Raw genomic sequence first — 16,508 nt, 5'->3', positions numbered from 1 at the left:
GCCAATTACCCAAGCAATTAACAGCCAATTCAGAAATAATAAATACATGACATGAATTACTCAAAGATGATTCTAAAAGTAAGCAATGCATTCCTGACAGAGACACACAGTAGTGTGTGAGTGCTTTCCACTGGGAAAAAACACTGACACAGCACTGTATGGGGGTTTTCCTGGTTACAGGTTTCCGAAGACTGCTCTGTTATCTAGCCTTAAATTCCCAGACCAGAACAAAAGGGTTGTACCAATATCTTTCAGAGTTTGTTTTGGGTCCATTCCTATACCCCAGGGGGTAACACCTGGTCTCAGGGGAGAGGGGAGATATCTTGAAAAGACGTCACCCATGGAGAAGAACAGGATTCTCCTAAGTTCTCAATCTTTCTCCTATTCCCAATGACTGTAGTAGTGAAATTAAGACCATTTTACCAATTGCACTGAGACACTAAAAATGATATCAAACATGCAACAATCTTTATTGGGGCATCTCCCACAACAGAAGAACAGGCGTTGTTTTCTTGTTCTGCCTGTTCTGCTACTGCGGGAATGAAACAATTCTACCACTCCCACCAGAAGTATTTCTTTTGCCCTCGCATAACACAGCTGGAGGCAGGAGGTTTGTGAGATTTGCATTTCTGAATGAGCCCTGGAGGAGAGAAGATAGTGTGCTCAGAGTCAAGGACCACAACATTGCGGGGAAGATATCAGGTTGGGCCAGTTGTGTGGTGCCCTCTGTCCCTTTTTGTTGAGTTTTTATTGTTTTACTGCAGGTTCGAATTCCTAAATTCAGTCTTAGGAAAATCCTTCCTTACAGACCACTGGCCACTGGCCTTTTCTACAGGACAAGGCAACTTATGCCACAAGGCCTCCGAAATGACGAACGAGTAGTTCCGTGTCTGTAATTGCCCAGTCTAATCTTGAATTATAAATAGTGATGAAGGAAGCAGCTTTAGCAGAGAATGATTTGTGGTATTCATATAATAACGTGCCTCCATATCTTTGACTGAAGTCCGCCATCATAGCTAAATAGAGATCTAGCTCTTCCCTTCTCTCTGGATAGACTTGGCACAAAATGTCTCTGTAAATGCTAAAAGCAATAACAAATTCGCCAAACGAGAGATTACGTTGTAACCGAGGATCAGAGGTTTTAAGAAGGACTGCCACGTCACCACAGTCTACCATTTTCCTGTCTGCAGCAGGCGAGGGAAGCAATAGTGTAGCCAAGTTAATGTCCTTACCTTGGATAATGTTTGTTCTTAAGTGAGAGGAGACAGTTGCTGCGGCAGGAGAAACAATCCAAGGCACATCCAAATGGTTTGTTAATCCGAGAGAAGGAAGTTTCAATTGTGGAACTGTTGAGGAGTTCGAAGCTGGATCGAAGGATGACATTTTGGATTCCAGTCCTTTGACCATCTTGGAAAGGCTTTGAACTGCAGATATGAGCTGATAGTTCGTGTCTGTGGGATTTGCAATCTGCGGAGAAGTTGGCGCCTGAGCAGGTAACAATATCCTTTTGGCTGGATGAGGTGAAGATGTTTTAGAAGTTCTTTTCCTGCCAGTTCGTTTTGGCTGAGCAGCTGAAGTGGAAGCTTTTGGGGTCGAAGAAGGAGAGACTAGAGGATTACCCAAGGTATTTTGGGCCAAAAGGAGTAATTCTTCCCTTGAAAGATTTTGACTTATGGGTATGGCAGCTTCCTCGAAGGTTTTGATCAAGCTCGCAGAAGACCACTGTGCCCAAGGAAAAGCATGGCACTGAATGCGAGAGCTGCGGCGAGCAGCAGGAGGAGATGGCGGGACGAAATCATCGTCGGAATCTGAGTAGACGCAAACGAGATGCGAGTTCTGAGACATTTTTTGGTCGGCAACTGACGGAAGCAATCAATAAAAGCGTCAGCATCTGCGAACTCAAACATGTGTAAGTACCGGTCTTTTATACTGCAAGTGTTAGACACGATTGGATAGATGAGAAGGTAATTATTGACGCAACGATTGAGTCTTCCTGACAGAATTTAACGCTAAAGCTTCCATTTATTTCCCCCTTAATTTTGCAAACAGATTTTTTTTGATTCCACTATCGTTCTATAATTGTGAGAAGGACAAAGAACATCTTGCTTTATTACTCTCACACTCAAAAAAAAAAGGATTGTGAGTTTCTTTTTCCTTTCTGCAAACAATGGGGAGAATAGAATAATATATAATAATAATAGAATAATAGAATGGAGAGAATATAATATTATAGAATAATAATAGAATAATACAATGGGGATTTGCTGTGGTAAACCAGACAAGGTCCCTGGATCAAAAGGACACTTAAAATGGTCTTCAAAATTTAGCAGCAAAATTTGAGTGGTTCTCTGAGTGTTTCAATTCTAGAAGAAACCAAAAACCAGAAAGTATAGACTGGACCCTGTTCAGCAAATGTGAGAGAGGGACAGCGTCAAAAACAGCAGCCTTAAACATCTGAGTCATCTGTTCTTCTCAACTGTCAGGTAAATCACATTTCTATTTTGTTAGCAGTTAATTTGGTAGCCGTTTTCATGATTTTTCACGATTTCGTTTTCAACCCTCTTTGAGATTATATCATACTTTTTTTATGTTACTTTGAAGTGTAGCAACTTATTCAGTTTTATTGATTGAGTTTGTTTAAACCTCATCCTCTGTGAGAAACATCACTTCTGATAAAACTGCACAGGAAACATAATGACAGAAATCATACAGACGTATGAAGAAATAAACCATCTGGTGAAGACACAGGAAACACACCTGAACCTCCAGATTCCAGGTTAAGTCTTTACTGCATGACTATGGTTATGGTTGCCAATGTTTATGTTCAGCTTGTGTTCAGCCAAAAAAAAAAAAAATCAGTTCCTAAGTGGCTTACAGCCAAAAGCAGACATCACATGACTTTACCTGCACAAATAAAGAGAAGAGACAGAGAGTCTGTGTGAAGGAATCATCTATGTGTGACAGAGCTGTCTGTTTAACGGGCAGGAATTCCCTCAGATCAACAGATAGCCGCTAGTCCCTCAGTTAAGATCTAAAGAATCTTAAAAAAGGAGTGGTAACTGTAGACATCAGTCACACCTGTTGTATTACTGCTTACCTATGACTCATCCCACATATATACTTATTACAATACATGAAATTAATGTTGTGTTGAGTACTGTATGCACATGTGTCTGGATAATGCAGATCTAAAGGGTTTATTCAGGCCCAGAAATACTATTTTAAAACAGGAGAAATTAAAGATGATCTGAGCAACTTTCTTTTTGCATACCATTTATAAAACGTCCCCATTACCTGAGAAATATCTCTGAAATATCTCAGATGAATAAAGAGCGTCTGGTTGAAGTATGCAAAACAATTAAAGTTAATGATTGACTGAAATCATGTTAACCCTTGACTGTTAGTCTGACTTAAGGGGTGCTAACACTACACTTCCCATTCCTTAGTTTAGGCTCTTGACATGCCAAACCCTGGATCAAAGAACATGTGTGTTGGAGGAATAATCTGAATGAGTATTATAATGAGTTATAAAGACTAGATGGACAGGTCTGACAAGTCTGAATGTGTCTCAGATGATTGGATGTAAAGTTTTATTGTGTGTCAAGGGTCTGTAAAATTATTAGAAAACATGAGATTAGTTTCCACTGTTATGCTTATCCACCTTATTCCTGACGAGCTCACTGCGTTTTGAATTATGGGTGGCACGTCCGGTTTGGGGAACTTCCATTCAAAAAGACTGAAACGAATCATTTCAAATCATAAGGTTTCCCTACAGATAAAGATGATCCGTCAGTTTGACTGGATGAGCTGTCAATTTTCCTTTATGATTTATTTTCAGACATCATGAGAATAACTTTATACTTGATATTTTAACGTGACATGTTATAATGAGAATATCTATGAGCTCTTTTCAGTTGCTTTTCCTCATGATGATTTTTATTTTTCCCTTTGCACTCCACTGTAAAAAAAGGACAACATACAGCACATTTGTGGTCTGTTCTCATGAATTTAATTTACATATTCCATTAATAACTCACTGAACGCATGAAGAATCTCTTGTTATTCTGTGTGTGTGTGTGTGTGTGTGTGTGTGTGTGTGTTTGTGTGTGTGTGTGTGTGTGTGTGTGGTCCATGAGCGTGCACACCTCTGTTTGCAGTTTCGCTTGTCGCCTGAGGGGGCATAGTTCTGCAAAAACTCACTTGCGCAATGCACCTTTAGGTCATTATTACGAGAAAGTTACTCATTATTACGAGATGTTTAGTCATTATTACGAGAACACTAGGTAAGCAAGTAATGATTACATCACTAAAGTATAAATTACTTTAAACAAAAACATCACAATTTAAGTGTTAACTTATAAGTAGAATATACATATATAGAAAATACTTTATCCACTAAATAGTATAATCCCAGTGCAGTAACAGGTGTTAAAGGGATAGTTGATAGGTGTTAAAGTATATCTTCGGACCTAACGAAGATATACTTTAGTCAGTTTGAACTGGTTTCACTTTCAGAGATTAGAAATGTCATTCTTCACTTAAAGCGATCATTGTGTCCTTCTGATGCAGTTGTGTTGTCCATTCTTAAGGAAGGTGTTGATATAGTCAGCCCAAGTATCCTAGCTATTATAAATAGTAGTCTGCAGAATGGGATTGTACCGCTTTGCCTTAAGCAGGCTATTGTTGAGCCTTATCTCCAAAAAACAAATCTGGACCCTTATGACTTAAAAAACTATCGGCCAATCTCAAAACTACCTGGCTTGTCTAAGGTACTTGAAAAAGTTGTGCTTAAACAAATATCCACCTTCTTAACAAAGAATAATATTTTGGACAAATTTCAATCTGGTTTTAGAGGTGGTTACAGTATAGAATCAGTCCTTTTAAGGGTTGTTAATGATCTTTTTTTAGTTATGGATGCAGGTAATCATGCAGCATTAATTCTGTTAGATTTATGAGCAGCCTTTGATACTATTGACCACCAGATTTTACTGACTCGTTTAAGGCAGCTTGTTGGTATTCAGGGGACGGCCCTAAATTGGTTTGCTTCTTATCTGGAATGTAGATCATTTTCAGTGAAGATTGGGAATAACTACTCTGCTCCGTTACCCATTTCATGTGGGGTACCACAAGGGTCATTTTTGGGTCCCATCCTTTTTTCCCTGTATATGCTCCCGTTGGGAATGATTTTTAAAAAGTATGGTGTGTCTTACCACCTGTATGCAGATTAGAGGCTGACATTTTTTCGGGAATCCCACGGGTCACGGGATTCCCGTGGGATTCCCGCAGGATGGGAGTCATCTTTGCTATTAATCACGGGATTTGGACGGTACATGATAAATGGTAAACGGGAGCAGACGGGAGCGGGAATCAACCAATAGCAAAGATGACAAAAAAAACAAAAACATTTTGTAGTTTTATTTTAACACGCCTACAATGTAACGCAATTTTAAAAAAAACCCTACACGTCCCAGAACCCATCAGTGCTTTGTTTGTCACGGCTTACCGCCGGAATTCAAAGAGCAGTGATGGAGGGAGCTAACAGTCGGGGAGAAGTCGATGTGGTAAAAAATGATCTACAGCGGAAAGTCAGAAGTAATGACGTGTCTATTAAATTTACAGAACTGGTCGGAAAGTCTGAAATATTGATTAAGTTCATGAGAGTCGAATGTGACGGTGATAGCACGATGTACGCTGCTTGTAAAAAATGCTTAGTCTTAGTCAAGTACGCAAGCGATTCAGGGACGAGCGGTCTGAAGAGGCACACTTGCAAGGCAAATTCGGGAAAGAATCAGCCAAGCATCGCTTCGTTCATCAAGCGAAAATTGCCGTCAGGTGTCAAGTCTCGTCTGACCGACAAAATTGCTCGCATGTGCAGCCAAGATCTCAGACCCTTTGCTGTGGTAGAGGGGAAAGGCTTTACCAAAGTAGCACAGGAGCTGCTCGACATTGGAGCCAAATATGGAAGTAATGTGCAGGTGGAAGACATACTGCCATGTGCACGCACAGTTTCCCGTCACGTAGAAGGGGAGTATGAGAAAATAAAACTGCTGGTCACGGAGGAGCTTCGTCAGGTATGTCACTCTGCACTATTTTTATACATAAATTGTACCTCTCACGCAGTAGTCTGTGATCTATAGATTCTAAACCCTTTACACCAGATTTTCCTTACAATTTTTAAACGCCATAATATATCTATATTCTAAACTGGTCATCATTTTTACATGCAAGATATTTTGTGGCCCATTAAAAATATAATTCCTCCTTTCATACAGACTAGAGACCATGCTGTTACCACAGACCTCTGGACAGAGGAAAGGACCAACACACACTACATCACTGTTACAGTGCATTACATCCTTGACTGGAAGATGGTAAACCGGGTTCTGGCCACAAGAGAGATGGAAGGTGTTAAATCCAGTGACCACATCAGAAGGACTGTGGAGAGAATCCTTCAGGTATCTCTCTCCGTGTGTCTGTCTGTCTCTCAAATCAGATCATCTTTATCCACAAGGCATATGTAAATAATGTTGCTAATTAATGATAAAATTGGGAAAAGTATGAGAACAGAGTGCAACAGTAACAACAACAAAAAAACATGTTTACAATAAAAATTATACAATAAGATAAATATATCAATAATACAACAGTAGCCATGTGTGTGTCACTGTCCCTTACTGTACTGCACATCAATTTGTTGCAGGCAGCTGCATTTGCTGCTCTCTGTGTCAGAGGCAGTTCTACTTTTTTGATAGATTAAGGAAAATGTTTCATAAAATTTCAAACTTTTAAAAATAGTTTTCATGTTTTCATATCTTAGTGTCCTCCTTTGCTGATATGCATTAAGCATATGTGTAAACACTATGTTTTGTCCTAATATAGTTATAAACATGTATTGAAAAGTTCTGTTCAGTTACAGGACCGTTAGTCATTCTGTTTTGATGCTGTTATATCTGGGCTTCTTTTGCTTTTGTGTAAGTCTTTTTTTTTAATCTTTTTTTTTTTACCTCACACAGGAATTTGGCATCCTGAGCAACGACACCGTTTTTGTAACGGATAATGGCTCAAATGTGATTGCTGCATTCAAGGATTATGTCCGACTCTCCTGTGCTGGCCATAATATCAACTTAATCTTAAAACATGTATTTGACCACTTGGACGAGAACAACCCAGTGCACAGCAACATCATCAAGCTGTTTAAGGACACAAAGACCCTTGTCACACACTTTAAAAGAGCAGGGTAAAATAGCATACAGTTTTATGTCTTCCTGGTAAAGCTGCTTATATGATTTGAAAGAAATTAAAGTGAAGTAAATAAAAAGAAGCTACTGTAATTTATACCTGCACAGGTAATCTTTTCTCACAGGTGCACAGATATATTTTTTTTTACTCAATTTGAAAAAAAAAAATCTCTCTTTTTTTTAAATGTTGTTTTCCCAAAAGAGATGAATTTATGGATTTATGTCACAGTAACATCCATTTTTCTTGTGCAATCTCTTTATATTTTAGATTGCAAAAAGAACTGGACCAGTCACTGAAGCAATCTGTGGAGACGAGGTGGAATACCAGACTAGCAATGCTCCAATCTGTTAATGATGCTCTGAGATCTGGGAGGCTGCATGACATCTTACTTCGCCGAAACGAGCTCCGTTACCTCAGCAACATAGACTGTGAACTTCTTGAAGACATCATCCAACTCTTGAAACCTTTCGATGAGGCTACCAGGCATCTCTCCACTGATCAGACACCTACCCTTCACCTTGTCTTCCCGACCAAGGCTACTCTTCTGAGGGGTTTGTCGATCCAGGATGGAGACAGTGTGATCGTAAAGAGGTAATACAATACATTTCTGATTTTCATTTAGTTGGTGGTCATTCAAGTAGCAAACATAAGCACAGTGCAATGATGTTGCATGTATCATCATGCTCCTCCTCCCCTAGCTGAAAGGGAAGTTAGCCCAGGCAGTGGAGATGAAATTCAAAGTCCACCTGTACCATAAGGTAGCCACAGCTCTCTCTCCAAGCCTGAGGAGTTTCTTAAGGAAAACTCTCAACGGTCAGGAGTATGAGGAGGTCATCAGCACCCTGACAGCATTCACAGAAACGGCAGGGACAGAGGAGAGAGTGAGAGGCCTTGTGGATAAAGAGGGTGAATAACACTAGCATCAACAGCATTTGCAGAGCAAATGACAAAATTTATTTTCATTTATTTATAGTGACGCACACATACAGGAAAGGTGTGAGGATTACCTTTAAACATTACCCATAGGCAATGTTTAATATAGGTGTGTTAGACAATTGAGTTTGTTAGACTACAAAGAACTAGATTGTAAATGACAATGTCCTATTAGAATCTGTCTTTTTTCCTGAAGATCCACCCCCAGAGCAAGGAGCTACGGAGGTGCATAACTTCTTTGCAAGTTGTGTAGAAGAGGAGGAGAGGAAGGAGGACAGTGGTGATATGGAGTCACATGGTCGCCAGTTGGTGCTGCAATACATGAGTGACACTAAGTTGGCACGTTTCCAGTGTCTTCTTGACTTCTGGCGGGAGATGTCAGGTGGGCTCGTACCAGTTGCTAAGAGGCTGCTAGCTATCCCCGCAACAAGTACTCCTTCTGAGCGTAGCTTCAGTGTTGCGGGAAGACTGATAGAGGAGAGGCGTTCTACCCTTAATCCAGAAAATGTAGATGCACTTTTGTTCCTACACAGCAACATTTAACTAAGATGGACTGATGAAAATCGTTAACATGTAATTAAAAAAAACTATAAATGTATTGTTTACTCAACAATGAGTAAAATTCAGCTTTATATGCTGTTTGGGTTTAATAAATTATTGTAGACATGGTGTGAACTATGTACTGTTTTTCTTTTATTTACTGTCTTCCATTTTCTGGAGAAAATCTAGAAACGGGCTCAGCAGCTGGTAACAGTATGGAGAGCAGATTAAATCAAATTCTATGTATTAACTAAACATAAATTGAAGAAAAAAATATATGGGAGCGGTACAGGAGCGGGAGTCAGTTTAAACAGGAGCGGGATGGGAGTGGGAGTCAATTTACCAGGAGCGGGATGGGATGGGATTATTTTTTAAACTTTGGTCTGGGAGTGGGACGGGACAAGATTTCTTTCTATGGGAGTGGGATGGGACAGGAGTGAAAATCCACTCCCGTGTCATCCTCTAATGCAGATGACACTCAAGTCTATCTGCCGCTGAGAATAGGTAGTAAGGATGGTAATGTCACTCTCCTTAGGTGTCTAGAGGAAGTAAAGCTGTGGATGGCTACAAATCTTGTTCAATTAAATGAAACCAAGACTGAAATTATTATTCTTGGCCGCACTGCTAGTAGCCAAACGTTAGTCGACCACTTAGGCCCATGGAAGGGGTACCTAAAGGAACAAGTAAAGAACTTGGGAGTTATTTTCGACTCATCCATTACTTTCGATCGACAGATTAGAACAGTGGTTCGAAATTGCTTTTTTTACTTGAGAGCAATAGCCAAGCTGAAACCAATACTTTCAGCCAGAAACCTGGAAAAAGTTGTTCATGCCTATATATTTTCACGTCTTGACTACTGTAGTGCACTCTATGTGGGGACCTGTCAAACACACATTGCACGCTTGCAGCTTGTACAAAATGCTGCCGCCAGGTTGTTGATGAATGGTAGGAAAACGGATCATGTTACTCCCTTCTTATCCTTTTTAGGCTGGCTACCAATACATTTTAGAGTACAGTATAAAATTTTTATATATGTTTTTAAATCACTTCATGGATTGGCACCAGAATACTTGGCTGAGCTTATTAAGCCTATGGGGTAGGTGTAAGATAAAGATCAGCAAACAAGTTCCTTTTAATTGTTCCCCGTGCACGTCTCAAAATGAAAGGTGATCGTGCTTTCTCTGTCGCCGGTCCTAGACTGTGGAATAATCTGCCGTTGGATATTAGATCCTCAGCAGATCTAAATGTTTTTAAGGACCGCTTAAAGTCGTATCTGTATTTTTTGGCATTTTAGTACGTGGATGTTTTTGTGTTTCTTTTATTTTATTTTGTCTTCATGTTTGTGTGACTTTTTTATGACAATGTACAGCACTTTGGAACTGCGGTAGCAGTCTGTAAGGTGCTATATAAATAAATAAACGAACGAACGAACGTAGTTCACCCAAAAGTGAAAATGATCTCATGATTTACTCACCCTCAATACATCCAAGGTGTATATGACATTCTACTTTCAGACGAATACAATCAGAATGATATTTTTTTTATATAATGGCAGTGAATGACTGTATATTTTTCCATCAAAATGCATCTATCCATGATAAAAGTGCTCCACACGGCTCTGGGGGGTAATAAAAGCCTTCTGAAGTGAAGCGATGCGTTCGTGTAAGAAAAATATCCTTATTTAAAACTTGATCAACTAAAATAACTAGCTTCCGACCTTTATTAAACCCCCAGAGCATGTGGAGCACTTATTTTACAAGAATATATATTTGCCAATGACCCTCAGGATCTGTAGCTCTTATTCTGATATTTAATGATCTTTCCTTTTCTTGGAACGAAATGCTTAATGTCACTTCAATATTACTAGATGAAAAAACACAACAACAACAAAATAGCACAATGACAGGATTGATATGGTATAACCACGTTGTAACAAAAAAATTAAAGTTATTTTGGGCTTTTGCCTCCGGCATCGTCCTGTCAGTCATCACACCTCACTCTAGTCATGTGACTCTTGTGGCTCAACTTACCTCAGTATCTCCAATTTACACTTTATATTCTTCAGTCCAGTGCAGAGCAGCTTCACTCCTGAATCCTGCAGATTATTATTGTTCATGTTCAGCTCTTTCAGATTGGTGTCTGATCCAAGAACTGCAGCCAGAGCTGAACAGCTTTTGTTTGTTAAGTTACAATCATTTAACCTACAATAAAGTCACAACACAGAATTAGATGAAACACAAACAATACATTTTCTATATACAAATATTAAATACATTTTCCATTTATTTTATGCATAAACAGCATATACAGCAAAGAGGGTGAGTTAAACTAACATTTATCTTCTAACACTACTATTTCCTGTACATTAGTGTTTTTCATTCAGTGACAAATTTTCTGCCTGTGTTGCCTCTGTCTTTCTTAATCGGGGACACTCAATATTAGTTGTGTGCACAAAAATTGATTCACATTTGTATCGCGATTCAAGCTTTACCGATTCAAAATCGATTAATTGAATTCAAAAAATCGATATATATATATATATATATATAAATAATGTAATGGAGTGAAGGGGTGGAGTGGCAATCGGGAGAGTCGGGACTTTTCCCAGTGGTCAGGTAGTGTTTTCAAGGCCGGTCTGATAATAGTGATACATTGCAAGTTCTTAACAACAGCATCCGGTGGACTGGTGTGCGGCCACTGCCCACTGGTCAAACTGTGCAGCATATCTGCTCAACCCGTAAATAAATGCATCGATCTGCATATATTTTGTTTGAGTTCTTAAATGGTCTAGTGGAAGATCTTTAGCCAAGCGTGTCAGAAGTTACGGGTTGCAATCTGCACTCGTATAGTTTTTTTCTCTCTCCTCAAAACCGAATATGTTCATCAGTGGTTACTGTCTATATCAAGCAGGGACACGTTTGTGTGCATTTTATTTTGGGATTTCATCGGAGTGTATAGAGAGTCTCCGCAACGGCGATAGATTGAAGAGTTTGTCCGAGTGAAGACTGAGAACAAAAGAGACATTGATAGCAGCGGCAACGAGCGCTCAGCATGATTTGAAAAACAACAGATTTAAGCACTAGGTCTTTTATTTAATAGCGAACTAAATGAATGCTCTGCTAGTTAACTGATATGTTTTATTTATTTGTATTAGGTACATCCGTGCAATGTTTAAAAAAGTGGTGGGGGACAATATCGATCCTGAGAAAAAGGGGTGAGGACATGTCCCATCAGTCCCATTCGCAAATTACACCAATGATACGACTTCACTGGATCTAAACAAATATACACAATATAATCATATATGTTAACAGTAGCGGTGGCTTTTTTAATCTATTTAATATAATTTTTTAAGGGTTCTATGACATTAGTATATTTTTTAGGAAGTTCAATGTGCCCAGTCGAGTTCACATTTCAACAACCTGGTAGCTGAAGTATTTAACCACATTTAGCATGATTGTTTGTTTGATCTGACTACAGCACTTTAAAGCTAAATATAAAAGTTTTTTATTTAAGTTTTATTTTAAACTTAAATTAAACGTATTTGAAACTGGCCAAAGCTTGGCGCTTTGCAATTTTGCAGTTGAAACGACTTTTATTTTAGTATGAAGACATATAATGCAATAGCAAAATACATTTAATTAGTTGTGTTTCTTTTCTTTTAAACTGTCTGTCTACTGCAATCAATCACATAGGAAAAAATAAACTACATTTACATACTGTGCACTGCTTTTTTGAATCGAGAATCATTTTTGATGTGAATCTTGAGCCTAAAAATTGATATCGAATCGTGATATTTTATGAATCAAGCACCCCTACTCAATATTCAACAATTTTATTGACTTGACTGCACCGACACCATTATATGAGACAGTTCACACTAGAGATGATCCGATACTATTATATAATTATTGTATGGTGTGCTTCAGACTTATCCCTTAATTAAACATGAACAAATACATACAGTGAACTAGAGTATTTTTATTATCTGACATACATTTCACAGCAATATATTATTTATCTTTCTTAAGTGAAAAGGAACTTACAATGCAACCACACATCTAATACTGTAAACTGAAAAGGGTATTTTAGATTTACAATATAACTGTATTAAAAAAGTTCAACAAATAAATCTAGGAATCTAAAAAATGATATATGAATAATATAAGAGAATAAACAAATTTGTTAAATAAATGGCATTTCAGTTTTGACAGCGGCTGGTCAACCAGAATAATAAACTCAACAGATGTTGTTGGTTATATGTATCGCTCCTTGGCTCTTTTGTAAACTTTTCTCTTCATTTGAATGAAGCTTTCAGAGATTGTTGATTCTGGCACGGCTCATCCTCCGACTGCCATCGTGTTCTGCGGGGTAATGCGCCTTCAAATGCTTAAGCTACTCGTGTTGAAGTTGCTAATCTTGTTCCACCCCTCAAAATTGCAGCATGACACATGATGAGACATGTCGCCGTTTTACTGGCTGGTTGGTCCAGTCTGAAAAACTGCGGACATACTGCCAGGGTGTGCACGCGCATTTTCTTTTTCGCTGCTTTAAACAGTGGTTCCTTGTGACAACAGTATCATTTCCTGTGTTGCCACAAGCAACCACTGTTTAGAGCAGCGAAGAAGAATTGATCTCCGATTTGCAGCGTTACGCAAAGCTAGCGTGCATTACTATGTATTGTTTAAAAAAATGGTATCGGTACGCGGGTAGAAGTACTCGCCGATACCGATGCCAGAATTTGTATTGGTATCGGCGGCATTTCCGATACTAGTATCGGAATTGGAACAACTCTAGTTCACACTTTTATGGCAAGTTAAAGGCCTTTCAGACGCTTTCAGCAGTGACAACATAAACAAACGGTACTGCGCATGTGCATTAATCTGGCCCAAACTTAACTTCCGGCAGACTTGCGGAGACAATCCATAACAAGTAAATAACCTAGTAGCTGGTATTTCTTGCCAGTCAAAGAAAATAAATGTTACCTGGCCAAACTGAAATGTGACACTACCAGATCCGTTGAACAAAAATTGGAGACAAGATGTTTTTCTACCGACATGTCTGATTTACCGCAGTGTTAAAAAAACTGTGGCGAGCGCGACGGCGGGGTTTGATAAGGTTAACATAGCTCTCCTTATTAGTTAGGCTTCTTACATGCTTGCTAACCTTTTTTTAAGGTGGGTCTCCACATTGACAGCATGTTGGATGGATCTGTGCAGCACTGTTTATGCAATACACAGACTGGTCCGCTGTCAATGTGTTTGAGAGAGAGAGATAGAGCGTGCGAATATGCGCTGCACGCAACTCTGCAGTCAATTACAACTTTTCCCATCTTAAATTGTTAAAAACACAGAAATCAATATGTGCCGGTCAGCGCTGATAATGTGGTGGGCTGCCACTAATAAATGTATGGGAAACACTGTATCGGTTATCACATAGCTAGGCTATTTTAATACCGCCGTCTCCCTCAGAGGAAACCTTGACATTTTTTTTTTTTAAATTGCGTTTGCTCCCTAGGTCAGGTTGCACCCCACAGCTCAACAACCTACTCATCACCTTAACTTTCACTGCATTTGCAGTCAATGCCATATTATCCAGTAAACACTAATAAACGAACAGAACGGAAGTTAACTTTGGGCCAGCTCATCACCATGGCAACGTGTCTGATGAAAGCGTCTTTAATACTTAAACTGCCTCCATTCACAAGTACATGTCTTTTTGACATAACATATTTAATGACTTAAATAAAGCTATGATTACTTAAACCTAAGAAATTGTATTTGTTTTTAATATGTCAAGATTAAGGTCAACCGATGGCTGAGACCAATATATTAGACAGCAGGGTGGCCAATGGGTGATATATCATTAATTTAAAGATAGTAAAGAAGCATCCATGACATTTGCTGAAATTAAATTTATAGTTATTTTACTTAATTTCTAAATTAGAAAAAAAATATTTGAAAAAAAAATATGAAAATAAAGATATTTTGTATAAATTTGTAGAAAAACCAGCGGCAACTGCACATCCAATGGCGTGGTCGTAACGTTGTTGCTGAAGGAGTAAAATCTGCTCTAATTGCGAATTTGGGGGAATAATATAGGTAAAGGCCACGGCCCCTTGACGGGCAGCTCCAATTCGCCATTATAGCAGATTTTACTCCTTCAATGACAACTTCGTGTTTCTGATCTTTTTACTGAGCTTTCGCCCTCGAGCAACCCTTTCAGTCTGAGCGTGCCTCATCTCAGCAGACTACGTGTCCTCAGCCGTTTTCTCCTGATGCCATCTCACCCGTGGCTATCCGGCGACGACGCAATATCCTTTCATTTGCAGATTGCTAGGCATTGTTTTAAATGCCTCGCTCATCTTGTGCCACGTGCAGAGGCAATCTGCACGAGGCCGACGAGCAAACAAGGTGCATCTCATGCCAAGGAATCCTCCAGGCAGAGACTGCACTCACTACAAGTGGCTGCGCAGCATGCCCATGTCTGTCCTGCGAACGCGGCTAGCTCTCTCCCGGGACGGTGACGCAGCGTCACAGACCCTTCCTTTTCTAGGAAAAAGAAGCGCAGCAGCCAACGACAGCCTGAGAGTATGGAGGTTATCAAGCGCACGTGCATCGTTTTCCCCGTTCAAACACCCTCTCCGGTCATGTTCGCAGGAGATCAGCATCTTCGGCCCCGCAGTAAGGGGTTTCTCGGAGAGATTCACCGAAGCATAGAAGTCGTCCCAGGCCATGCGACACTTCCTGTCGAAACACTTGAGCTCCGCTTCCAGCAAACCCAAGCTCACCCCGCCTTCGCCTCGTCTAGCAGTCTCTCAGCCGCCAGTAGTGACCAGCGAAGGGTTTCTCGCAGCCCCGGCGCCAGGGCCCGTGATCCAGCATCGTGCTAGACGACGGTCCACCAAAGTCGTCCTAGCACCGAGGGGAAAAAGAGAGGACTCGTCTCTCGCGCTTGCCGGAACCTCCGTCAAAAAGACCCACGAAATTTCCCCCAGCTCCCTGTTCAGTTCAGGAAGAGTTTTTTTTTCTTTATACATTTTCGATAACTGAGCGTATATTTGCACTACGTGCATGTCTTTCGAGGAAAAAGACACTTGTCATTAAATAGCTTCTGTAGCATACGACGTTAGACGTGAGGTTTATGAATGTAGCTTTTGATGCGTGTGACTCGAGTTCGAATCCACCTTTTGCCGAACTCGCTCTTCCCAACACATGCAGGAACTGGGAACGCAAAAGTGTGCATTTGAGCAACACTGGCAACAAAACTAGCACAATAGTAGAATTTCCAGTGTTATGAAAACAGTAGGTCAACACAACTCTAATGCATTCTATAATTCCCTGTCTTATTCTGCCCTCTGGCATATAGAAATTAATCCAAACCTTAACATAAAGAGATGGACAGTGTTATTAGGCCTACAAAAAAATCTGATGAGCCCAGAATAACACAAGCATTGCTGAATACACTCAAATGAGATCAGAAAAGAAATCAATAAATGCCTCTTTTGTTGGATGCGCAAATTATGATCACCAGGGCGGAGTGGCAATCAGGAGAGTCAGGAGTTTTCCCGGTGGGCCGGTAGTGTTTCGAGGCCGTGAGGGCTGGTCTGATAAAATTGATTCATTGCAAGTTCGCCATGCGCACTTGGGGCCCAAGCGAGGGGAAGAAAAAAATATTTTTTTTTTTACATTTTTGATAATGGAGCGTATATTTACACTAACTGCCTGTCTTTTTAGCAAAAAGATGCCCGACACGAAATAGCTACAGTGGCGTAGGTCGTAGGGTGTGAAGTTCTT

General features: G+C 39.8%; 1 protein-coding gene across 1 annotated transcript in view; it reads right to left on the bottom strand.

Moving 5' to 3' along the window:
• Nucleotides 1-16,508, bottom strand: part of LOC120467068 (protein NLRC3-like) — a 37,446-nt gene that overhangs the window by 1,805 nt on the left and 19,133 nt on the right. Inside the window, exon 7 of the mRNA XM_089119090.1 lies at nt 10,743-10,913. Within this exon, the coding sequence (XP_088975216.1) occupies nt 10,743-10,913 (171 nt within the window). The remainder of the gene's footprint in view (nt 1-10,742; nt 10,914-16,508) is intronic.

The sequence above is a fragment of the Pimephales promelas genome, chromosome 2, assembly GCF_988280905.1.
Source record: "Pimephales promelas chromosome 2, fPimPro1.hap1.1, whole genome shotgun sequence".
In the NCBI taxonomy this organism is placed as follows: domain Eukaryota; kingdom Metazoa; phylum Chordata; class Actinopteri; order Cypriniformes; family Leuciscidae; genus Pimephales; species Pimephales promelas.
Note: the sequence above shows the minus strand (reverse complement) of the source record. Positions and strands in the feature narration are given on the sequence as shown.